Consider the following 25,634-nt stretch of genomic DNA (forward strand, 5'->3'; position numbering starts at 1 on the left):
AAATGCGGTCGGTGAACACCCGGTCTGGGCGTTTAGCAGTGTTGTTGTTGTTGTTTTTTTTTTTTTTTTTTAATTTCAATTTTACTTATTTAAATATCTCTTATATTAGCAGGATGTCTAATTGGATTAAAAAATTGAAGATGGGAAATAAGAAGGGGCTTATGATTCGTCCCAGACATAATCGAAAGGTTACTAGTTCTACACGACGTGGCGAACGGACGATGATTTTTAAACAACCACAAGCACTTGTTGATGTTGGATTGTTGGTTTTCATTTTTATTCTGTTATCTTGATTCAGGATTGTTAGTCTTTTTTCTTTATTTGGATTTGTCAATCTAATAAAACTATTAAGTTCGACATAATAAAATATTGAGTTCGACATAATAAAGTACTAAGTTCGACTTAATAAAGTACTAAGTTCGACATACTAAAGTATTAAATTTGACATAAAATTCCACGCTTGACGTCTACCTCGCATTGTGTTGGTTTCCCTGAAAAAAACGTACAAAAATTAATAAAAAAATAAAAAGCAAAAAAAAAAAAAAAAACAGCTTCGGGCGCCCGGGTTGGGCTTTTGCCCTTTCTGTCCAGATTTTTGAACAAATGACGAAATTTTTACCTCGTTGTGATGTGTATCCCGATCTTCATCCGATGAATTTGTGTTCGTATATTACTTTAACAAAGATGATTTTGTGCCAAATTAGTGACAATAGTGATTTTTTTCTAGAGAGAGGAAAAAAAATATGTATGAGTTGCAAATAGCAATTTTTGAAACCTAAAAAATAAGTCCTATATTTAATGGGGATCACTATAACAAATTTCAACTTTTGCTTACTTGAATACCAAAAAAATAAAAATTAAATAATTAATGGTAAATTACATTAATACCCTTAATGAAAATTAAAACCAAAAAAATATTACAAATACTATTTTTTTTTCTTAAATACCAAATAATCAAAAACCCTCAAAAACCATTTCCCTCCTACACTCACAAACCCCTCACCTCCTCCACCTCCTTCTTCTCCCTCCCTCAAAAACCCTCCTAAAAAACCTCAAAACTAAAGAAATCAAAACCTTACACAACTTGCAAAATAGCGTCAAATGATAATAGAATGGTAGTTTACGAGCAAGGAGAACCCATTAAGGTATATATTCATGTATTTTTTGAGCTAAAACATCGATTTTGATTTTTTTTTTTTTTTAAATTCGCCATCAACTTTCGACACATACAGGTCGAAAATGTGCTTAATTTTCGACATGTATGTGTCGAACAACATAATAATTGATATTTTACTCATTTTCGACACTTAAGTGTCGAAAATAGCAGTAACATTCGACAGTTACCCGTCGAATTTTGCTACCGTTTTCGACACTTAAGTGTCGAGTTTGCCCCATATTTTTGACACCTAAGTGTCGATTTTTCCCATTTTTTCGACACTTATGTGTCGAAAGTAGGGGACAAATTCGACACTTAGATGTCGATTTTTGGCCTGTTGCAAATTTACTTGTCTTATATTTTCTCCACTTTTGTGTAGATCGATTGCACCCATTCATTTACCATGTCAGAAAAATTCTCAACAAAAGAAGCTTTATTGGCATGGGTTCGTGAAGTATGTAAAATAATTGGAATGGTGTTAATGATTGCGGGTTCGAGTGACGGGGATAGAGGACGTAGGACACCGTATGTGATTGTTATTGTCCGTTTAAATTGAAGGGGACAAAAGAACCCAAGGATAATGAAAAGGCTGAGTGGAAATTGGAAGTTTATAGTGGTATTCACAACCACAACTTGTTTGAAAACTTGCACGGACACTCTTATGCTGGAAGATTATCAAAGGAGCAGACTTCCTTTGTTCACACTTTGAAGAAAGCAATGGTGAAACCAATGACAATTCTAAGATTATGGAAGGAAAATGACCCGTCTAATGTAACTGGTACGAAGCAGTTTACAATACTATCTCTAAGTTAAATTTTAGTGAATTATCTGGGACATCTCAATTGCAATTATTGTTCGTCAAGTTGAAAGAAGATGAATACCTCTCGTACCATAGACCGAACGAGTTGAATGCGGTTACCGACTTGTTGTGGATCCACCCGAAATGCATTAAGTTGGCACAGTCGTATCCGTACGTATTCGTCATCGATTGCACGTAAATACCAATCATTACGGACTCCTATTTCTTGAGATTGTGGATTTTACTTGTACCAACATAACGTTCTCCAACAGAACGAGTTGAATGCGGTTAGTTTGATATTCGGGTAAATTTAGTTTCACAGTTGTGTTCATAATGTTATGGGGCAATTTGCTATATACCCCTGTACTATATTTCTCTAAGGACAATCCACTTTTGCTATTTTGCTTAAAGTGCTCGAATATTTTAAAGGACGACTTTACCCCGCGATCTTCACCAATGTCTTGGCGTTGACCTTTCTGGCACCCCAATCTTTATTCTCCGCAACTTCCGTCAAACACTCGAGACACGACCAAATTCTTAATCTCCGTCTTGTCGCTGCTCAAAACTCCTCCCAATCAGCCAAACGCGCCGCCACTGAACCCTACGCTCTGTCGCCGCCGCCGATGAGCCCGCACGCCGCCAAATAGCAAGAGAAGGTGGCCAAGGTTATGAAATAATTGGTGGGTCAGACGGAGGCGATGAGGAATCCGACGGTTTCTTTAACACTTTCTCCTTTCTATCCGTCTGTGGAAAAAAAACAAAATTGAGGGCAAAATTGTCAATAAATGAAATATATAAAGTTAACCTAAAAAGTTTGGGACTTTAACCAAATACACAAAATAGCGATGGACCTATAGCTAGTGAAAATACTTAACGAGGGAGTTTCAGACAATTCCCCCTTAATTTTGTCCTAAAATAAAACAAAGTTGGATATTCAGATAGGATTTATACATTATTAATTAAATTAATAAACAATTCAACATTTATTTATTTATTTAGCATTCCCAGTTCGACTCATTCATCGGTCCTTTATTCTTTTCGACGTTCGAAGAAAATCTTCATCTCACGATCTTAATTCCCCCAAACCCTGTTAAATTAAATAAAATTAGGGTTCTTGCTTCTTCTGATCCGATCAGGTTATTCCCGATTCTTCATTGCTACTGTAAATGTTTGATTCGCACGCTACTTTATCGTCATTCGTTGACCTCGATAGACTGACATGAATGTTGGAATTCCAATCTATCTGGGGAGCTGCTTTTTTTTTGATTGTTCGTGTGTTTTATAATTTTCTGTTACGTCCGCTTAGTTGTTGTTTGTATTATGGATTGATGTGAAAGTGGGAATCGGTTGTTTTGCGCTGATCATTTCATTTGTTTCCCGTTCGTTTTGAAGCTTTGTTTTGCACTGATCATGGCTCAATTGAATACCAATTTTAATACTGTTTCAATGTTTTTTTTTAGCCCTAGTTGTCGTTCGTGAGAACTTGAGGTTTGAGGAAGCGATGGTAGTTTGCAGCTATCTCCTACATATCTATAAATGGTTGCGTAGTGCTTGATTGGGTATGTAATATTGGCGTGGTGGTGAGGATCCATGAACATAGTCAAAGGTGTAGCAGACCTCATTTGGAGGACTTCGAGTGGCCAAAGTGGAGAATATGGCTCGGTAGCACAATCTGGGAGGTTTTCTCCACCAACTCCGGCTATCAACTTCAGGTATTTGTTTTGTTGTTTTCGATTGGGTTGTCTGTTGAGTATATGGTTCAGGCCGACAATCTACGAGGTTCTATCTGCCTACTTATTGTAGTAATAAGATTGTATATCCCATGATAAAATTTCAATTGCATCTGAGCATAAAAATACGTGCAAGGTACCTTAGCATGTGACATTCTTTGACTCTCGTGAGAATTTTTGTATGTGATGTCTGGGAAAATTATCTAATCACTCAAATAGTCAAATGATCCAATCAGTTTCTTGGTCTTTCGCAGTATAACATATTTTAAGCTTTTCTTTTTTACTCATCCATATGCATAGATTTGATCAATAATTGAAACCAAGGAAGACATTCGTAATTATGGAAGGATAAACTCAGAATTTTTTCATAATTAAGCTATGTATTGGTCTTCTCTTTGGAATTCTGAATCCTTGCTCCTGTGAAGAGACCGAAGAGCAACTCATTTACCATGTTTACCTCTTTTAACCCATTGTACGCATATGTCTCCACCAATGCTGCCAATTCATTGAATTTTAGTCTAGTTTTATTTGTTTTGGTTATGGGATTAATGTATCGTTTCTCTCTGATTTATGATGAGATATGTAATAACTCACGATAAACTATTTTTTTCTCCATCAATTAACATTTCTAATCTTGTTTTTTTCTAGCGAGGTCGGCGACGAGGCAATTTTGAAGGCACTATTGGACAGATATGTGCATGCTGTTGATCAGGTATGTATGTGTAAATATCTATGTGAAATTGGTTTATGCTGTATTCTTTACAAAATATTTAGATGGTTCTACATGTTCAGAACAACAAAAGTTGAGCTATATGAATTGTTGCACCTTGCTCGAAATATTACTGTATGTGCCACGATTTCATCTAAAGTGTTCAATTAGACTAGTGTATTGTCCTTACTTGGACACTGGCCATTAGCGACCTGTTTTAAGTTATTAAACCTGGAGTGTCTAAAACAGTGCATGTATATGGATTTATGCTGACAGCTATTTTTGTATTTATATAAGTACAGAAACATTGTGCTATTACTGTTCTAAATTCGAAGATCCTTACGGATCTTTATCCATAGGCTTCAGGATAGATAGTAGCTGGATGTAGATACAACTTCTCTTCTAAATAAGTTTCCTATACTTCTGAACTAAAGAATCATATATTTACCACCCAACTCACTGAAACATATGCTAGATTTTGCTCAGACAGGAAGTAACTGATGATAGCTAGAGAAGCACTTGATGTGTTTAATGGAAAGTCCTTCCTATTTTATTTCCGTCCTGTCTTTCCTGTGTTTATGTGAAAAGTTGTGCAAGTTATGCTCGTTTTCTCATGTTCAGGTTGAAAAGAGAAAGTTGTTTAATATTTTTCTCAAGCAATTCTTAACAATATTCCGGGATTGGAAACCGTTCAATCTCGACCAAACGTCCAAAGAATCTCAGACCTTTTCACATGCTGATCATGCACAAGGTATCAGTGATGTGGTGGTCGGCTGCAATTTGGGCCACCCTGCTGAAGTAATATTGATCTTGACAGAAGAAGTTTCACAAATAACAAGATTTCTTACTGACAGTAAGTCGTTACATATCTATGCATCTGATAAAACTCTAGCTGATGTCTGTGAGCTATGCGTTTTCCTTTCCCATTTTATTTTTCAATTTCCAGTCCTCTTCTACTCCATGAAAAATGTTTTTTCCCTTTATTTTCTTTTAAGCCTGCTTTGATGGATAGTTAGCAGTAATTGAGAAATGATACCTCGCAAAGTAGAATCTATCTATTTGTTGGTTATTGGTTACATTGGTTGTAGAACCATGCGACAACTGTCTTCATCTTTTGCTTAATCTATTTGGCTCATTCTAAATGTTCACCTTTGGCTATTGCTTAAAATGTGAAGATTTCAATTGGTGCATTGGTATACATTTTTATGTTCCCCGTCTGTGATGTTTTTGACTGATATTTCCTATTAGTTTTTAGTTTTTGGAATTTTAATGAAATATTTGCAGATCAAGTGGGCATCACGACAAGCATAAGTATATCAAGTGAATCATGGATGACCTTAGATGCTCTGACTGTTGTGACTCTGTCGATTTATAATTGCAAAGTTTTTGGTTACCATGGGGGGATACAGAAGCTTACAGCATTGATGAAAGGTACGAGTACCACTTGATTTTAATGAGTGGCAGCACCTTGTTCTTTCTGTTACTATTATGATTGTTACTATTTGATATTCACACTCATGGCTTCTTTTTCCAGCTGCTGTTGTCCAGCTTAAGACTATTATTAGTGCACTTCCAGCAGATGAAAGTTTGTTAAATACTATGGTACAGAATGCTGGAGTTTTACAGCAGATACTTGTTCATGTGGTGTCCATTATTTGCAATTTCATTGATTTACGTTCAAGCATAGACGAAAATATACAAAGTACCAACACAGGATCTTCCACATCGAGGAGCAGCGAAATATATGTTAACTCTTCGACTGCTGTAAAGTCTCTAGTATCTGAAACAATCTTATCCTGGCATCTGACAGCAGTTGTATCAGTTATGGAAGCTGGTGGTCTTAATTGGTTATTAGGTAAGGTATGTTTCAGCTTTGTTTATGATTTACCCTGTTCTCCTCTATATCATGCAGCAAATTTTGCCCCTGCTCTTTCATGGAAACTTGAATACTTGATTGTCTGCATTGTGTCTTTACTATCTAATGCTTGAATTCATGTATTATTGATAGAAGACTCATCATTATTATAATTCTTCCAGAGATATTGCGTTTGATCAGGAGATTGATTATGAAAGAACAGTGGGCAGATATGTACCTTCAGCACTTGACCCTCAGAGCTCTTCGATCAGCTTTGGATGACAACCCACGGGGTCAAAATCATTTTCGAAGTATTGGGGGTTTAGAAGTTCTGTTGGATGGACTGGGAGTTCCTTCAATAGATAGCTTGGTTACAAATGATTCATCAAGCTATCAAGAAAGGTGATGATTTCTTTGGGCTTGATGAACTATGCCTTTACATTTGCAGGTTTTTAGTTTTACGATGAAGATCAATCCCGTAACTTGTTATTAGTTTAGTTGCTGGATTATGCTTATGTTCCTTGATCATATGCTTAGCAGTTATCAATTGTCAAACCATCGCTGTCATGTCCTGAACTGGTGATACCTGACAACTAATGCAAAATTATGAAATTATGTAACATATGAGCATACAATGAGAACGTTAAGTTATTTTTCTTTTGAGTTCCAGATGGAACATGGTTGTGTATACGACCTAAATCCAAGTATAAATGCTGTCAGAAACTATACATTGACTAAATTGTACTTAACGTAACGTCAAATATCATCGTACTTTATTGTGATTGGTTGGCTTTGTTTCAATTAGACACGAGTGCCCATGTAAGTGTGTCATCTGGACTAGTACTCTAATATAATTTCTTGCGGTTACTTCTGTTAATATCTCAGCTCTCTCTAACTTTTGTCTTTTTGTTTTTGTTGCAGAAGCAAAAAACCTTTGCAGGATTTTTTTAATCTCCATGTTCTCTCATTGGAGGTTCTTAGGGAAGCTATGTATCCTTCGTACCTACTTCTTACCTGTTATGTTCACATGATTTAGAAGACTAATAATTTCATGTTAGCCTCGAGCTACACGTGTTAGTTTGAATTATGATATTAACCAAACCTTCAAACTTGGATGTTAGTTGACCCATGTTAACCTTCAATTTTCCTTGCTAGTTGAACCATGGTTCTAAAGTTTTCTACTGAAACAGATTCAAGCATTTCAATCTTAATGTTGCTATTGTTTAAGGCTAAATTTTACATGCAAAAATATCCGATCCACTTCTGCATATGCCAAGTCTTCTTGGCACATGAAGATGTGGATGGTGTAAGGAAATCTTGACTGGTTATGCATACATAGAACAAATTTACTGAATTCTTAACTAGTTATAGCTTTGGAAATCTCAACAACTTGCAGTTTCTGTGTGAAAATGGAAGGGTACAAAAGTTTGCAAATAGCTTCTGTTCAGTCGCATTCATGATTCAAGAATACAAAAGGGACAAGTCCTCTCCTGAGAGAAATTATGTGACTGAGTTTGAAGGGGAAAATACAAATGATTCAGAAGTTCTCATAACAGAGCTGTCACCTTTGTTCTCATCTAATCCGTCTTACATACGATCTTGGAAAGAATATGTTGCCAGGTTGAGTGCAGCTTTTTGTGATTTCCTTCTTGAAGCTAACGAAACCAAATCCGGACGCATTCAACCAACTATGAGCAGAAACACAATATTGGTGTCTGCAGTTTATGCGGAACTTTCTTTGAAGTGGTTCACAAGGGTGCTACTTACAGTTTTCCCGTGCATCAAGGCTTGTTCCAATCAAAATGAAATTCCCAGCCACTTAAGGTGGACTAGTCAACTTCCTGCAGTCTCTTTTTGTCCTAGTGGGAGTATATAATATATGAGTGCTTTTTTGTTGCTGTGTGAGTTTTAGGTCTATAGTAACTTCTATCCTTCTTCCTGTTTCGCTTTCTTCCTTTTAATTCTTCATCTTTTGTGCTTCCTTTTCAGGATTTTTGCCTATACGATGCAGCATTATGTTCTTTTTGCATTTAAGAAGGTTCTTGTTTCGTCACCATCATTAGTTGATGTCTTCCGTGCTGAGGGTGTGTGGGACTTCATCTTCTCTGAGAGTTTTTTTTACTTCGGTCCTGCTCCTGCAGAATTTTCTGGAGAGGATTCTAGTAGGAACGAGGTTTCTTTAATGGATGATGCAGGATATCGTGGCTCAAGTTCTGTTGAGGACCGAGTAAATGCAAACGGCGGTGAAAATTTTCAAGCTGAAATAATCTCGTTCATGGAACTTGCATCTACTTTAAGTGGAATTTCTCATAACTTGGTTGGTTGTCTTTCTTTTATCTGATAGTCATTTATAAAGTTCATGGTGGATAATCTTTGTTGGATCTTTGTCGGATTATTTAAAAGAGTTCCACTGGAGCACCAAAGTAGTGGGACATGAACTTCTTATTGTGCTTGGTTTTGGTTGATGGGTTTCATGTCAGAGATGAGTCTTTTAAAGGAAAAGGAATGCAGCTTTTCTTGGGGTCACAGTTCCTTCATCTGATATAAATTAGTTATTTGAATTAAAAGTAACGCTGGATGCATAATTGAAGGACTTTTTTGTGTCACTTTCCATTCCTATGGTCTGCGTTTTCTTTTAAACTCTGGTATCCACATTACTTTAGTTGGCACATGCAAACTCTAACCTGTTTTTTCTAGGTGATGAACTTTGACTTAGTTGATGATTATTAAATGTAGCATGGCCATGTGTATGAGACTGCTGATGTGCAAGAACTACATCATCATTGTGATTTTTGTTCTAAATATGATTCACATATGTCTGTCTTTTTGTTTCATCACATGCCTCCTGTTAGCTTGCTGCTTATCTGATGATTAATTTATGGCAGCCTGAATGTAGTGTTTTGCTGGACGCCCTTGAACAATCTGCTTGTATTCCGGAGCTTGCTGCTGTTCTGGCAAAAAGCCTGCTTCATATATTGCAGCTTTCAGCTGAGAAAACAGTTTCTTCATTTAAAACGCTTGCTGCAATTCCTCGGATGCTCAAAGTTGCCTGTATTCAGGTACAAGAGTCTAAAAGACCTGGCTCTACAAGTGCAGTAGCCGAAAACATTACCAGTGAAGTCGCATCTCCTGAATTCTTATCACCTGAGGTGACTCAGAGTTGGGCAGAATGCATGAAAACATTGATGGAACTGTTTGCAGAGTACTTCTCAGTATCAGATGATGCAAAACTTTCTATTTTGTGCAGTTCTATGTGTATCACTTGTATGTTTGACTTGTTTTGGCAAGAAGGCCTAAGAAGTGTTATGCTCAATTATGTTCTTGAGCTTATGAAGGTATGCCGCTCCTATGTACGATATTCCGTTTCGAATTGATCAAGGCCAATGCAAATGGATGTCATTTCTCGCTTTTATCATTGGAGTTTTTCTTTCTTTTGGCAGATAGTTCCTTTATCCGAAGAAGGACGGAAAGCAAAACTTTTCCTGTGCTCCAAGTACCTGGAGACATTCACACATTTGAAAGAACGAGTTAATAATTCTACAGATTTGTCAATTGAGCTACTGGTTGGAATGAAAGATTTGCTACTAACAGATAAAATGGTATTGAAACAAGCCCTTTTGAATTTATCTTCATATAGACAGTAATATGTATGAACAAAGCCAGTACAATTTGACTTGCCAATCGCTATTTTTGTTGCTAGTATTATCAAGCTTTGTTCCGCGAGGGTGAATGTTTTTTGCACGTTGTATCTTTGTTGAATGGACATATGGACATTGGAAATGGAGAGAAGTTGGTTTTGAATGTCATCCAAACGCTGACTTGCTTGCTATCACAGAATGAAGCTTCAAAGGTACGTCTCTAATTGTTGTTTTTCAATCAGGCACCACGTACCAAGATTTACCATTTTTGTTCTCCTTTTGTTCATATTTGAATCACTAAATTATCTCTCCAACCCTGGTACAGATTAGATCAAAAATTTGAAGTTGGAAAGATTTGGACGTTAATTGATGTATTAGAAACTCGTTTTAAGTGCCTCTTTTCTATTTGATCTGTGCCACTTGATATTATGTACTTAGATCCATTTTCCAATGATAACAATAGCCCACTAAGAAACAAAGTAGTGGATAGTTGGGAGAAAATATGCTGCACTCCAGAAAGATTTGAGTAATGCCTTCTGTAAAATAAGGAGAGAAGAAGAAGAACATGTTCTGTATTTCTTGTGTGTTACAATACCTCAAACTAGATTATACTAACTAAAGAATACCAGAAAGGAAAATATATGTAATTGATATGGCTGATAATTAGCCATAATCTAGGACTAATTACATCTATCAAATCCCTAATTATTAGTAATTCCTTACACTTTCTATTAGTTACAGCATAGGGGAGCTAGTTTTGGAGAGCTGCAGGCACTTGGTTTGGGATGGAGTCATAGTTTTAGTTTCTTCCCATTTTGAAAAATTGTGCGTGGTATCTTTTTCTGGGCATCAGTACTTGAAAATGGTGAAGGTCCCCTTTGTTTATTTGAAGCTGGTTGATGCTTTTTGTTTAATCTTCTTTTATATTTTTTGCATAATTTACAAGTAGCAATCCATGTGATGTGCCAGGGCGGACTAGCAGATAAGTACACATAAGAGCAGCAATACAAATAGCTGCATGAATTTATCACTCTTATTCGTCGACTAATTTTGTCATGTTATCTTTTAATTTTAAAGGTCGCTTTTAGGTCCCTAGTTGGCGAGGGTTATCAGACTTTTCAGAGTTTGCTGTTGGATTTCTGCCAATGGCAGCCTAGTGAAGCACTCTTAAGCGCGCTGCTTGATATGCTGGTCGATGGAAAATTTGATCTTAAAGCGAATTGTGTCATAAAGGTAACCTATTGATGCAGGGTACAAATGAATACATAGTGACTAACATGGACTCCTTTTGGCTTTTAATATCTGTCCTGCATATGTTTCTCATCGCTCTTGTTTTATTTAACAGAATGAAGATGTGATCTTGCTTTATCTCAGTGTTCTTCAAAAGGTTTGTTATTCATGAGCTTGCATAATCTTTTTAGTCTTTACCCTATCCACTTGAATAGTGGGTTTTCTTTTCCTATTAGTTGTTGTTAAATGTAAAATTGATCTGAATAATTTACCTCATCATTCAATAATTGGGCAGAGCAGTGATTTGTTGCAGCACCATGGTCTCAATATCTTCCTTCATCTGCTAAGGGATTCTCTACCCAATCGAGCTTCATGTGTTAGAGCAGGAATGCTCGAATTTCTTCTCACTTGGTTTTCACAAGACAGTGGTGAAGCTATTGTTTGGAAAATTTCCCAGTTAATTCAGGTGATTGGTGGACATAGCGTATCTGGAAAGGATATCCGGAAAATATTTGCTCTGCTTCGTAGTAAGAGTACTAGTCGTCAGCAGCAGTCAAGCTCACTACTCTTAACAAGCATGTTAACAATGCTAAATGAGAAAGGACCAACAGCGTTCTTTGATCTTAATGGGATTGATTCCGTAAGTTCAACAATCCTCCCTAACAAATATATCACCCATCTTTTGCTAGTTACCCCACCCCAAAAAAATAAAGAAAATAAAGAGAATTTTGAATTAGCATTAAGCTAGGTTCTATACCTATATAAGCACGTTTATAGTTCCTTCTTGTGGGGCATCTTAAACTTGCAGTTAGGAGAAGGAAGCAGCACGAAAAAAATAACAGTTATGAAGTTACTTGAGGACTCTATAATCATGAATCTTACAGATTGCGATATGATATAGATTCTTGAAATTATCTTTGGAAGTTACACGGTTAGAAACCAGATTTTAACCAAAAACTTAACATCCAGTTACTATACTCGTGTACTTATTTTTGTTGTACTACTAAATTTAAATACCCCTGTACTATGGACTTTGTATCATTTACCCTCCTGTACTACACATAAATACAAAAACCCCCCTGCTATTATATTTTTTCCAAAATATGACGAAAATACCCCTGCTAAACCTATAAATATAAGGGTTTGTTTGAGCCATTTTCCACTATATTTTTTAACATTTTCGGTCAATTTTACTTGGAAAATTTTTATTTTTTTATTTTTTCCTTCAAAACATTTAATTACTTAGATTTTTTTTAAAATTTTCTGAATAGAAACCTTTTATGTTTGTCATTTTGAATTTATTCATTTTTTTCTTAAATGTCTTCCGGTAGTTCAAATTATCAACAATAATAGGATTGTAAAGATGTTTGTAATCTTAGGATGTTTGAACTACCGGAAGACATTTAAGAAACAAAATGAAGAAACTCAAAATGGCAAAAATAAAAGGTTGTATTTAGAAAATAAAAAAATGTAAGCAATTAGATGTTTTGGAGAAAAAAGTATAAATACCAAAATTCTCAACGTAAATTTGACTGAAAATGGTAAAATATATAGTGGAAAATGGCTCAATATATATATATATATATATATATATATGCTTGAGTAGGGGTATTTTCGTCATATTTTGGAAAAAATGCAATGTGAGGTGGGTTTTTGTATTTATGTGTAGTACAGGGGGGTAAATGATACAAAGTCCATAGTACAGGGGTGTTTTTGCATTTAACCCTTTAAATAATGAGCAAAAGAAAGGGTGGCGGCATAATTTATTTGGCTGAAGTCTTACTTTTAACAGGTCACTTATGCTGTTTACATGACTGATTTATCATGTAACCTGTGCATGCAGGGCATTGTAATCAAAACACCATTTCAGTGGCCCACGAACAAGGGATTTTCATTTACATGTTGGCTCAGGGTAGAAAGCTTTCCTCAAAATGGAGCAATGGGGATCTTCAGTTTCCTCACAGAAAATGGACGGGGGTGCTATGCTGTCCTTGAGAAAGACAAGTTAATTTATGAGGTAAAGATAAGTCTCGTGTCATATCTGCACAATTTGAGACTGCATCAATCATATCTGATAAAGTTAAAGAGTCTGTTTGTTGATATGGATTGATGTTATTTTGCATTTAATTGTGTTGCTCGTGTATTTCAGTCGATCAATCAGAAACGACAATGTGTTTCAATGAAGTTGAACCTTGTCAGAAAGAAGTGGCACTTTTTCTGTTTAGTACATTCTGTTGGTAGAGCATTTTCAGGGGGAAGCCAGTTGAAATGTTATTTGGATGGGGTCCTTGTTTCTGCAGAAAAGTGCAGGTAATCTTTTTTCTTATGGAAGGCTAAAACTTTTAGTATCTTCAGCTAGCAGGTGAATTTTCAATTCGAATCTTCTGGATTTCAGATATGCAAAAATAAATGAACCATTGAGTAGCTGCACAGTTGGCACCAAACTCGATCTGCCTGTTTACGAGGATGAGAATGTCGCACATCCTGTCAAAGAGTCTTATCCTTTTCTTGGTCAGATTGGTCCCACATACTTCTTCAGCGATGCTATCTCTTCTGAACTTGTGCAGGGCATCTGCTCTTTAGGGCCTAGTTATATGTACTACTTCCTTGATAATGAAATTTCAGTTTATGTTGATAACTTTTTGTCTGGTGGAGTTCTTGATGCTAAAGATGGCCTTGCATCAAAAATTATCTTTGGAATTAACGCGCAGGTTGTTTCTCCTTTCTAAGAAATATTTAATTGTGAATAAGGAATTTTATTTATTATGTGACCACACGAACTCAAGCAAAATTATTTTTTTTTCAGGCAAGCAAGGGTAGGGCATTATTTAATGTTTCACCAATTGTTGATCATGCACTTGATATGAAGCCTTTTGAAGCAACTGTAATGGGTGGCACACAGTTATGCTCTCGACGACTGCTGCAGCAGATAATTTATTGTGTTGGGGGAGTATCTGTGTTTTTTCCTCTTTTAACACAGTCTGATATTTATGAAGACGACAGAAGTGAAAAAGTTGAAGAGATGTTGCTTTCTCCTATTAGCAGGGGGCATTTGACTACTGAGACTATTAAGCTCGTAGCTTCTATTCTGGATGATAATTTGGCCAATCAACAGCAGATGCTGCTACTTTCAGGATTTTCTGTTCTGGGATTTTTGCTGCAATCAGTGCCAGCCAAGCAGCTAAATTTGGATACTCTTTCAGCGTTGAAGCATTTGTTTACTATTGTTGCTAATGGTGGTAAAGCATGACGCCTATTCTACCTATCAATTTTCGACCAGTAGTTATTTGAGATTAATGTTTTTTTCTTCGAACTGTTTTTGGTGAGTATTTAATTACTTCTTGTTCACCTCCAGGGTTGTCAGAGTTCCTGATCAAAGATGCTATTTCAAATATCTTTCTTAACCCTCATATATGGGTCCGTACAGTTTACAAGGTTCAACGTGAACTGTACATGTTCCTTATCCAGCAATTTGATAATGATCCGAGGTTGCTAAAGAGTCTGTGTGGGCTTCCTCGTGTGCTTGATATTATTCGACAGTTTTACTGGGACAATGCAGAATTCAAACCTGCCGTCAAGAACAAGTCAACTGTACATGTCATGGTGGACCAAATTGTTGGAGAGAAGCCTGACAAAGAAGAAGTACATAAAATTCGTCTCCTTTTATTAAGTCTTGGTGAGATGAGTATCAGGTATGATATGTGCTTTTGTATGAGAATTCTATCATTGAGTGACGTTTTTCCAATGGCGCTCCTAAATTACAATTTAGCTGGTATATATGATTTTAAAGAGCTTTTGTTTTCAGACTATTGGTTTTATTTGGATTTTGCAGGGAGCATATAGCAGTGTCTGACATAAAAGCACTCATTGCATTCTGTGAAACCTGTCAAGATATGACTTGCGTTGAAGACATTCTAAACATGATCATACGCACTGTTTCCCACAAACAACTGCTTCCTTCCTTTTTAGAACAAGTGCATTTACTTGGAGGCTGTCACATTTTTGTTAATCTTCTATTGAGGTATTTACCCTAAGCTTACTATGTGGTTCGGGTTTGAGATGATGATAACAGAATTTTATTACATCTTTTAGAATAGAAGCGCAACAGATCGTGTTCTTTAGAATCATTACCTTATTTTATGGTTATGCCGATAACATCTCTTTATTTAATTATTTCCTTCTCTGAGTTTGACAAACTGCATGTACTGAACTTTCCACTCCCACCAATATTCTTATACTGGAAAGGGATTAAACAGATTAATTAAAGCTTAAAAGAGAGAGAGAAGATGATATTTGCTTAAATAATTCATTAAATGTATAAAACATCAAATACCAAGTTATTTTGTACATGATCTTTGTTATGCGGTCATAGTTTAATCCGTGACATTCTTTCAAATTCTTCCAACTCTTCTTTTTCATTCTTCTCAGTGGATTTTTTTTTTCTTGCAGTCAATAGTTTGTTTCATGGGTTATTAGATTAGTCATTGGTTTAAGTTTGTTGGACAACCTTTGCTGGTTTGGACCTTGTTTAAGGTGTATGAACTAATTTCGAGTATGTTTAGTTATACTTTTGCACTTTATTCACAACATGAAGGTTAAGATACTGACAAGCGTGTTCTCAATCTTTTGAGCCATTTAGACTACTTTGCGAGACATGTCCTCTTCGATGTCACTGTGAAGAATAATATTGCTTAAAACTTGTTTTCTTTTCCATTTGTCCAGATTTTGTTCTTTGCATCAGTTGAGGAAATAATTGGTGATGCTGATTTCATATATTTATAAATGTCACCATTGTAGGGATTTTGAGCCAGTTAGATTGCTTGGATTACAGTTCATTGGAAGACTTCTTGTTGGTCTTCCAGCAGAAAAGAAAGGATCTAAATTTTTTAACATTTCAGTCGGGCGGTCTAAATCTCTATCTGAAGGTCCTAAAAAGATAAGCTTGCATACTCAACCAATTTTCTCCATAATATCGGACAGGCTCTTCAAATTTCCACAGACAGATCTTCTATGTGCTACACTGTTTGATGTTCTTCTAGGTGGTGCTAGCCCGAAACAGGTTATGCATCAGATTTGTTTTCTATATATGTTCACAGACCATTTAACCGTAGTTATTTTGCAGTGTTTCTGTGATCTTGCATGCTGCAGAAAGCATAATCAATTTGGTCTATCTGCAGGTTCTGCGGAAGCATAACCAATCTGATCGTCCAAAAAGTGGCAAAAACAATTCCCAATTTTTTCTTCCTCAGGTTTTATCTCTCGTTTTCAGATTTTTGTCAGGTTGTGAGGATCGAACTTCAAGAATGAAAATTATGGGTGATCTGCTAGATCTTCTAGATTCAAATCCTTCGAACATTGAAGCTCTTATGGTACTAATATTTTGGTCTGCTGTGAACTTTGCTAAAGAAATCATTCTTCTGAATAGTAGAACTTCTCATGTAGGAAAATGGATGGCATGATTGGTTGGTTGCCTCTTTGAAACTCGATGTGATAAAGAACTACAAAATGAAAATGCAAATTGGCCACGACACTGATATGGATGAGCAATATTTCGTGAGAAATGTATACAGTCTTGTTCTCTGTCACTATATTCTTTCTGTAAAAGGTGGCTGGCAGAATTTAGAAGAGACCGTGAATTTCCTGTTGGTTGAAAGTGAAAAAGTATGTTCCACTATTGCTTCACAATATGATTTTTTCGCATTTAAACATCAGCGAAGGAAAATCTTCATAAAATTCTTCTATTTGCAGGCTGGAATCTCATATCAATCATTTATTCGTGATTTATATGAAGATTTAATTCAGAGGCTAATAAACTCTCCTATCGAAGAAAATATTTTTGTCTCTCAGCCATGTCGCGACAACACATTATACCTTGTAAAATTAGTTGATGAAGTGCTCATTTCTGAGATGGATTGCCGGCTTCCGGTATGTATCTTAAATCATATTTGCGGTAGCTTTCTTCAACTTTATGAATCTGTTGGGCTCAAAATATTTTCTTGGTGAACTTCTACAAAAGTAATAATTTCACTTTCTATGATGGTACCATATTAAATAAATAACAATTAATCAATCTAAACTAATTAGACTGATGAGACAAAAAGAAAATATTAGGTTCATTAATTATTACCTGTACAATAAAATATTATTTTCTATATAAAGTCAAAATTATACGATATATTAAACAGATATTTTTATGTTCATATAAACATCAATTTAGAAAGTGAAATATACTTGAAAATACTTGATATGAAGAATGAAAATGAAGGAAAAAATAGAAGAACAAAAAAACCTCAACTCAGACTAAGTTACAATAGATTAATTTATTCAGAATATATCATATAATTTATTTGCACAACATTGACCTGTTCTATAGATATCATGTCTACTTGTAATTTAGTTTTTGAATTTGTTTTTCCTTACTGAATTGTAATATGTTGTTGGATTGCTCTTTTGGATCTGGCATTGCTGAGAGATAATTTTGTTGTTTATATTCCTTAGACATTTGGTCCAGTCTTCTGCTGTAAGAACAAATCCTTCTTCTTTTGCAACAGTTTCCTGCATGCAGCTCCAAGTTCCCTCCTCAGTCTCTCGAACTGGATAACTGCCCAGACTTCAACGCTGCTTTATCTGAGGCCTTGCAGGGAGATTCTGGGAACTTATCGGGGTACCCGCAACTTGATTATGAATCATCAACAATGAAGAATTTGACTATAGTTATTAACCTTAATTATCAGTTGCCATTTTTATTTGTTTATTTATGTTGTTCACTTTCTTAATAGGACTACAGGGGTAGAGAACCAGCATTACTTCAATGAAGATGAAAAAACTGCTGATGATTGGTGGAATATATATGACAACCTTTGGATCATTATCATTGAAATGTATGGCAAGGGATCAAGTAAGCAGTTACCAAGATCATCATCATTTATGATGCCATCTTTAAGCCAAAGAGCTCGTGGATTGGTAGAGTCACTAAACATCCCTGCTGCTGAGATGGCTGCAGTTGTGTCGGGGGGGATTAGCAGTGCCTTGGTTGGAAAGCCAAATAGAACTGTGGATAAGGCTATGCTATTGAGAGCGGAAAGATGCTTAAGATTTGTTAACCGCCTTATGATTCTCTATCTTTGTAGATCATCGCTTGAGAGAGCATCGCGTTGTGTTCAACAGGTTATCCCTGTTCTGCCTTCCCTTCTGACTGCTGATGATGACCAAAGCAAGAATAGGCTGCAACTTCTTATCTGGTACTCTTTTTTTTCACAGTTCTAACTGAAATGTTTGTGAGGATTAGCTATCTTAATTTCATCATTGTGAGACTGGCTTATTTATAAGATGGATTTTCTACATGGTTATATTCTTGTGAAATCTGCTTTTCAGAATTGATGACCACTTGATTGTTTGATAGGTCCTTGCTTGCCGTTAGGTCCCAGTATGGAGTGCTTGATGGTGGTGCCCGCATTCACGTCCTTTCCAGCTTGATACGGGAAACTATCAGCTGTGGGAAGTCGATGCTAGCTACAAGTATCATGGGTAGTGATGATCTATCTGATTTAGGTAGTAATTCAAAGGAAGGAAACACTATATTCAATTTCATCCAAAAGGACCGACTTCTTGGTGCGGTGCGTGTCCAATTTTATTCCCTGCTTTTTAGTATTAGCAACTGTTTGGGACAAAATGGATTCTTGACAGGTCACCTAATGCAAACATAAAATTAGTAAATATGCATTTTTTTATAACTAATTCGTCATTTCCTTTGAAAAGTGAAGGGTGTTTCATGTTTTCTGAAATTTAGCCAATGATTTGCAGATTGCGGATGAAGTCAAGTACATTAAGAGTGTAGCAGCAGACCGAATTTTGCAATTAGACGAACTGCGACATAGAATTGAAGAAAATATGTTAATAGATTCCAATCAGAAAAAAGCTTTTGAGGATCAAATACAAATTAATTTGAATACAATTCTTGCTTCTGATTTCAGTAGAAGATCTTTGTTCCAGCTATCTTTGGATGAGAACCAGCAAATTGCTGCGGTAATTTTAGGAATCTAGTCTTTGACTAATTACCTATTTCGAACCTTGGCTCTTGTTATATATAAATCTTGAATGCTGTTTCGACAGGAAAAGTGGATTCATACTTTCCGCTTGCTGATTGATGAAAGGGGTCCATGGTCGGCTAATCCTTTCCCAAATAGCATGGTTGCACACTGGAAACTTGATAAAACAGAGGATTCATGGCGTCGTAGGCAAAAGTTAAGAAGAAATTATCATTTTAATGATAAGCTTTGCCACCCCTCCATAATAAATAGTGCTGGAGAACTTCCTTCCACCAATGATGGCAAACTTGGTTTTGGGGCTTTTACTTTAGAGAAAATGAAACAATTTCAACTGAAAGGAATTCAAGGAATTACTGATGATGGGTCTACAGAAACAAGTGAAATTGACGCTCAATCTAGCCAGGCCAATATACCAGAGATTGAGGATTCTTCAGACGGGCAGTCTCTTGAAGTGTCGAAAGAAAGTAGCAAGCAGGAAACTGTGCAAGACCGAGAAGATTATCCTTCATTGACAGAGTCAGAGAACAGTGAGGTATGAATATGAACATCAGCATCTAGCATAAAACATTTATAATTGCCCCTATCTTTTACCTTCAGGTTATCCTAGATTTTTAATTTATTTTCAGGTTCTCAGGGAAATCCCGTGTGTTCTTGTAACACCAAAGAGAAAATTAGCTGGGCGATTGGCAATTATGAAAAATTTCTTACATTTCTTTGGTGAGTTTTTGGTTGAAGGTAGTGGAGGGTCATCTTCTGCTCTTAAAACCTATTATTCTTCAGATAATTTTGACCACAGCAAGCCAGAAACTGTTGGTGTACCTCATAGGCAGAAGTTTCTAAAATGGCCCATGCCGTTGACTTTCGATTCTCAAAAACCAAATGTCAATCAGAATACCAATTCAATTAACCAAGATAATGATCAAAAGCAGCACAAAAGTATTAAGCATCATAGGTGGTGGAAGATATCTAAGGTACTAGAACTTTCTTTGAAATTTTTACTTTTTTGTATTTGGGAACCTTATGTGTATATAATCTGATTGCTACACTTCTGTTTCTGGATGTAGATTAAGGCTGTGCATTGGACTCGATATTTGCTGAGATATACTGCAATAGAGATCTTTTTTAGTAACTCTGAGGCTCCAATATTTTTTGATTTTGCATCCCCAAAAGATGCAAAAGATGTCGGATGCTTGATAGTAGCAACAAAAAATGAAACTATATTCCTCAAGGGGCAGAAGGACAAGACTGGAGTTATTTCATTTGTTGATAGACGCGTAGCTCAAGAAATGGCAGAAACTGCTAGAGAAAGATGGAGGAGAAGAGAGATTACAAACTTTGAGTATCTGATGATCCTCAACACCCTTGCAGGAAGGTCATACAATGATTTAACCCAGTATCCTGTGTTTCCATGGGTATTGGCGGACTATTCCTCTGATACTCTTGATTTGAAGAAGTCGTCGACTTTCAGAGATTTATCAAAGCCCGTTGGAGCTCTTGATCAAAAACGGTTTGAGGTTGGGCAATTTTATTTTCTCATTTCAGAATTTTTTCCTTGTAAATACTATTTGTTTTTAAATTCTTTTTCGATGACTCAGGCTTTTGAGGATAGATATCACAACTTTATCGATCCTGATATTCCCAGGTAATTTTGACCCCTTTTGTTGTTTTATTTTATGACTCTAATTTCCAAGACAAAATCTTTATCATTTTCATCTTCATGATGATTCAATGTGCTTTGAACAGTTTCTATTATGGTTCGCACTACTCAAGCATGGGAATCGTGCTATTTTACCTACTTCGCTTAGAGCCATTTACTGCACTCCACCGTAGTTTGCAGGTATGTTCTGCATTGTCCATAATGACTGTATGTGTCGCGTGCATTCTATTAGAGGCTTTCTATGTAGGACCTGAAGTTAACTTTCTTCTTCTAATAGTTAGCTCCTGATAGTTCTTGCAGAATTTTAGTAGAAACGAAGAGAGTAAAATGTTATTCATTGCATACTTTACAAAGAGATATTTCTTCTCTTAAATAGAAGAAAATCTGAAAATATGGCTAACAGAAAATATTATTCAAAGATATTCATCCTAAATGTCATGTACTAGGGTTGAACATGAAATAACTGAGAGAAAACAGAAAAGGAATTCTTCATTCAAAGCTCCAAAAGTGAGCTGTGAGCTCTTATAGTAATAGAATGAAAAGATATGGCAATTAAAGCCTTACAAAACAGATCAAAGACGTGATAACTAGGGAAGATCTCTACAGCTACCTACACTAGCTCAAGCTACCTAGTCCAAAACTTACATATTACTCAGCAACTTTCCATATTTAAAGCTAGAGGTTCCTTCTTTTAGTAGGTTTTCTTGGGCAGCAATGCAGATAACCCGCTCATGCCTCACGGGCTCTTCAGAAGACAAAACGCTAGAAGCTATTACGGGTTTTTATTAGTACTAACGCGGCTTCTACAAAACGACGTAGCTTAGTGCTTAAATTGAAACCTAAATTTTCCACCAGAATCTTCGAATCACCACAGTAAATCAACTCTTCTACATTAATAGACAGTTCTTTAGGTTTTTCATTTAATCCGGCCCCATCTTATTAGTTTTTTCTGGACTTATCATTCAGCTATATTCTCAAAAGGTTTTCTTGCTCTATCTTCAATCAGGGTGGTAAATTTGACCATGCAGACCGACTTTTCCAAAGCATTGAAGGCACTTACAAAAACTGTCTTTCCAATACCAGTGATGTGAAGGAATTGATTCCTGAATTCTTTTACATGCCAGAATTTCTAATGAATTCAAACTCGTATCATTTTGGAGTGAAACAAGATGGGGAACCATTGGGTGATGTTTCCCTTCCCCGCTGGGCTAAGGTATATTTAATTTGCATGTAACTTTGTTCTTTCTTTATTCCATTCTCATTATCCAATTGTGGTGGTGTCCTTGAAACCCAGGTTTGGTGGTTCTTAGATAAACTTGAAAAGCTTTTTTTGATGGTCCATTTGTGGGTTAGGATAGGTGATGAAGATGATAAAAGTGACGAGTCTTGAATAATTGCTGTCGAGAAATTGACTTTTGTTTTATAGCTAATTGGTTTCATGTCCAAGTGACGGATGTTACTATGTTGTTCACAAGTTCGCGGTATCATTTAATGATCTCCCATCAAAATGTTATGCAGGGCTCACCTGAAGAATTCATAAATAAAAACAGGGAGGCCCTTGAAAGTGAGTATGTTAGTTCAAACCTTCACCACTGGATTGATTTGGTGTTTGGTCACAAACAGCGTGGAAAGCCAGCTGTTGAGGTTTGCAGAAAATATTATTTCCCCTTCAGTCAATGTGAATACCAATAATTGTGAATTGGCCTGACCTTTGAAACACTGGTCTGCAGGCTGCAAATATTTTTTACTATTTAACTTATGAAGGTGCTGTTAACTTGGATAACATGGATGACGATTTGCAAAGGTCAGCCATAGAAGACCAGATTGCTAATTTCGGTCAGACACCAATTCAAATTTTTCGTAAGAAACATCCAAGGAGGGGGCCACCAATCCCAATTGCTCATCCTTTGCGATTTGCTCCTGGCTCCATCAACTTAACTTCTGTTGTTTCGAGTATAAGCAATATTCCTTCTGTGGTGCTCTATGTCAATGTCTTGGACTCCTACATCGTCACTGTGAGTGAAAGCCTTGAAATTTCTGTTAAGATGTGGTTGACAACTCAATTGCATTCTGGTGGGAACTTTACATTCTCTGGCTCTCAGGTACGTCGTTGATCCATGTTACAGTTGCTTGTTTATCGAGTAATATAAACATATGTAGGCATATATGTATATTTATTGACTTAGCATTTTCCTGTAGGATCCGTTTTTTGGGATTGGTTCTGACGTGCTCTCTCCTTGTAAAATTGGGAGTCCTCTGGCTGACAATTTTGAGATTGGAGCACAATGCTTTGCCACCTTGCAAACACCATCTGAGAACTTCCTCCTTTCCTGTGGCAACTGGGAAAATAGTTTCCAGGTCATGTCCCTCAGTGATGGTAGAATGGTGCAGAGTGTTAGACATCATAAAGACGTAGTGAGCTGCATTGCAGGTATTTAGAGCTCTATAACTATTAGATAATCCTATCAGAGCTTAGTTCTTCTTAAAACATCGGCCTTCTATGTCAGCCAATTTTAGACAATTCTTTGATAAGAGAACATAATATTGTCATCTGGCATAAGTTGGACCATTTTTCAAGAAACTTGCCATTTTACTCAACAAAACTATAGTTCTTTTAGAACGAACATTTGGTTTTCGCGATGCTTGTCCCTACGACGTCAGTATAACTTTTGCTTGACCGTCCTTTACTTACAAAATTCATGGATTTGACACTAGAGAAATCTACTCATGATTTTGCAGTTACAACTGATGGAAGCATACTGGCTACTGGAGGCTACGACACCACTGTTATGGTTTGGGAAATTCTTCGTGTTAGAGCCCCCGAAAAAAGATCTCGAAATAATCGGACAGAGATTCCTTGGAAGGACTCTGTTGTCGCCGAAACTCCATTCCATATTCTTTGTGGACATGATGACATCATCACATGCTTATATGCAAGTACTGAGCTTGATATAGTGATAAGCGGTTCGAAAGATGGCACTTGTATTTTCCATACTTTAAAGGAAGGTAGATACGTAAGATCTCTTCGGCATCCTCATGGCAGACCGTTGTCCAAGCTTATTGTATCTCGTCATGGCAGAATTGTCCTATACGCAGATGATCTTAGTTTGCACCTTTATTCTATTAATGGAAGGCACATTACAAGTGCTGACTGCAATGGCCGCCTTAGCTGCCTTGAACTGAGTACCTGTGGCGACTTTCTAGTTTGCGCAGGAGACCAGGGGCAAATAGTCGTACGCTCGATGAACACCCTTGAAATATTAATAAAATATACTGGGACTGGAAAATCAATTAGTTCACTGACTGTGACCCCTGAAGAATGCTTTATAGCTGGGACTAGAGATGGAAGCCTTCTATTGTATTCCATTGAAAATCCTCAACTTCGTAAGACTGGTGGTCAGAAAAACTCCAAAACGAAAACACATATGACGTGACAGATTATAGTTGACAGCAGATATTGAAGTTGAAGGAGTCTTCCTAGTTTGAGGTATGTGATATATATATATATATATATATATATATATATATATATATATATATATATATATATATATATATATATATATATATATATATATATATACTTTGTATGTTCAGAAGACTAAATATCTGTGTTAAGAAACTTACTAATGAACCAGTTTGTCAGTTGTTAATATCATCAAAGCACATGCTTTGCAGGTTTAAAGTGAAAGGGTTAACTATTCTTACCTCTCCACTTAATTATTACCATATTTTCCAAACTATTTCAAGTGTTTTAGGATAATAAATTTATGATTGCATATATTACAAGATTCCCTAAAAAAAAGTACCATACTTTCTTTCCAGAAATCGTTATGAATGGTTCTTTTTCCATGAGGCTTGTGCAGTAACTAAAAAGGGTCCTTGGTTTTATTTAGCATGGAGATAGAAGTAAACAAGGTGATTTGTCTTGCTCTGCAATTTTACTAGTTGCAGTGGTGGAATTACTCTTATCAATTTGTTTTGACCAACTTTTTTCTGTCTCAGATGCAAGACACAACACTTGCTATTGGTCGCTCGATATGTTTTGCTCTGGCATTTTGGTGCTTTGATCTAGCGACTTATGCACAGAGGCGCTCCATTGCTCATTTTTTTTCTGCCTCTAAAATCTGTAGTCGATTGGTCTTCATATCTCGATATGGAAGGTCCTAGAGCTGAGAGGGAGGTTCTTCAACTAGATACTTATAAAATGTATAAGGTAGATTAGATGTACACAAGGTAAAACGAAAAAAGAAAAGATGAAAACAAATCTGGCAGTTATTATAGGATGCCATTTCAATCTTCAACTTTGTGAATTGTAGAGTGTTGTAAGTAATTGTGTATCTTTTAGGTCAATGAGCCATAAACTATACGTGGACTTTTGCAACGAAACTTAAGCTGCCAAGCTTCCTTTGCGGAAACTTCAATCTATCTTTAAATTTACCGTAGTATTAAACCGACCTCCCTAGTGTTATAACCATATAATTAAATTCTTTCTGGTTGAAAAAAATTGAGTGCTTACAAAATGAATTATTCTAATTCTATGAACAGATGAGTTAGGAGTTGGTAGTTGGTACTTTACAAAAAAAGAAAAATCATTCTTTTCTTAAGTAAAAAATGGAATGAAAGATATTGTTCGTACTATTGTAGGAAAGTAAAAAAATGGCAAATTATGGCCAACCCAAGGGAAGATTAAATTTTAAAAGAAAAAAAAAAGTGAAAGAACCCTTAGGTAATGTGGTTCTGATTGCCAAAACAAGATGAGGGTTTTCGTAATTTGATCTTACCTCTGGGTGACCATAATTTGCCCTAAAA

General features: G+C 36.2%; 2 protein-coding genes across 4 annotated transcripts; both read left to right on the top strand.

The window, feature by feature from the left end:
• Positions 1-1,112: 1,112 nt before the first annotated feature.
• On the top strand, positions 1,113-2,154 carry LOC105958773 (uncharacterized). The gene is made up of 4 exons (XM_012982777.1): positions 1,113-1,145; positions 1,536-1,610; positions 1,715-1,927; positions 2,020-2,154. Exons 1-4 carry the CDS (start codon positions 1,113-1,115, stop codon positions 2,152-2,154), a joined length of 456 nt encoding a protein of 151 aa, XP_012838231.1.
• A 774-nt stretch (positions 2,155-2,928) lies between these two features.
• On the top strand, positions 2,929-25,240 carry LOC105959332 (binding protein). Of its 3 annotated transcripts, XM_088813353.1 has the most exons (42): positions 2,929-3,091; positions 3,422-3,667; positions 4,334-4,397; positions 5,016-5,247; positions 5,679-5,825; positions 5,929-6,249; positions 6,432-6,651; positions 7,171-7,239; positions 7,621-8,073; positions 8,239-8,566; positions 9,135-9,584; positions 9,690-9,848; positions 9,950-10,099; positions 10,965-11,120; positions 11,233-11,274; positions 11,413-11,757; positions 12,961-13,134; positions 13,267-13,427; positions 13,513-13,828; positions 13,924-14,356; positions 14,473-14,809; positions 14,950-15,138; positions 15,915-16,176; positions 16,295-16,486; positions 16,560-16,778; positions 16,866-17,042; positions 17,669-17,781; positions 17,897-18,358; positions 18,520-18,733; positions 18,921-19,142; positions 19,230-19,697; positions 19,792-20,136; positions 20,230-20,679; positions 20,761-20,807; positions 20,909-21,002; positions 21,829-22,035; positions 22,341-22,466; positions 22,553-22,924; positions 23,022-23,253; positions 23,562-24,309; positions 24,648-24,740; positions 24,828-25,240. In XM_088813353.1, exons 2-40 carry the CDS (start codon positions 3,546-3,548, stop codon positions 24,254-24,256), a joined length of 9,765 nt encoding a protein of 3,254 aa, XP_088669479.1. In that variant the 5' UTR covers positions 2,929-3,091; positions 3,422-3,545; the 3' UTR covers positions 24,257-24,309; positions 24,648-24,740; positions 24,828-25,240. The 3 variants fall into 3 exon arrangements, with proteins under 3 accessions (XP_088669479.1, XP_012838865.1, XP_012838864.1); XM_012983411.2 differs by lacking the exon at positions 24,648-24,740 and having other exon boundaries at positions 3,416-3,667; XM_012983410.2 differs by lacking the exon at positions 24,648-24,740.
• Positions 25,241-25,634: the final 394 nt, after the last annotated feature.

The sequence above is a fragment of the Erythranthe guttata genome, chromosome 14 (genome assembly GCF_056151865.1).
Source record: "Erythranthe guttata isolate IM_541 chromosome 14, IM_541, whole genome shotgun sequence".
NCBI classification, from domain to species: domain Eukaryota; kingdom Viridiplantae; phylum Streptophyta; class Magnoliopsida; order Lamiales; family Phrymaceae; genus Erythranthe; species Erythranthe guttata.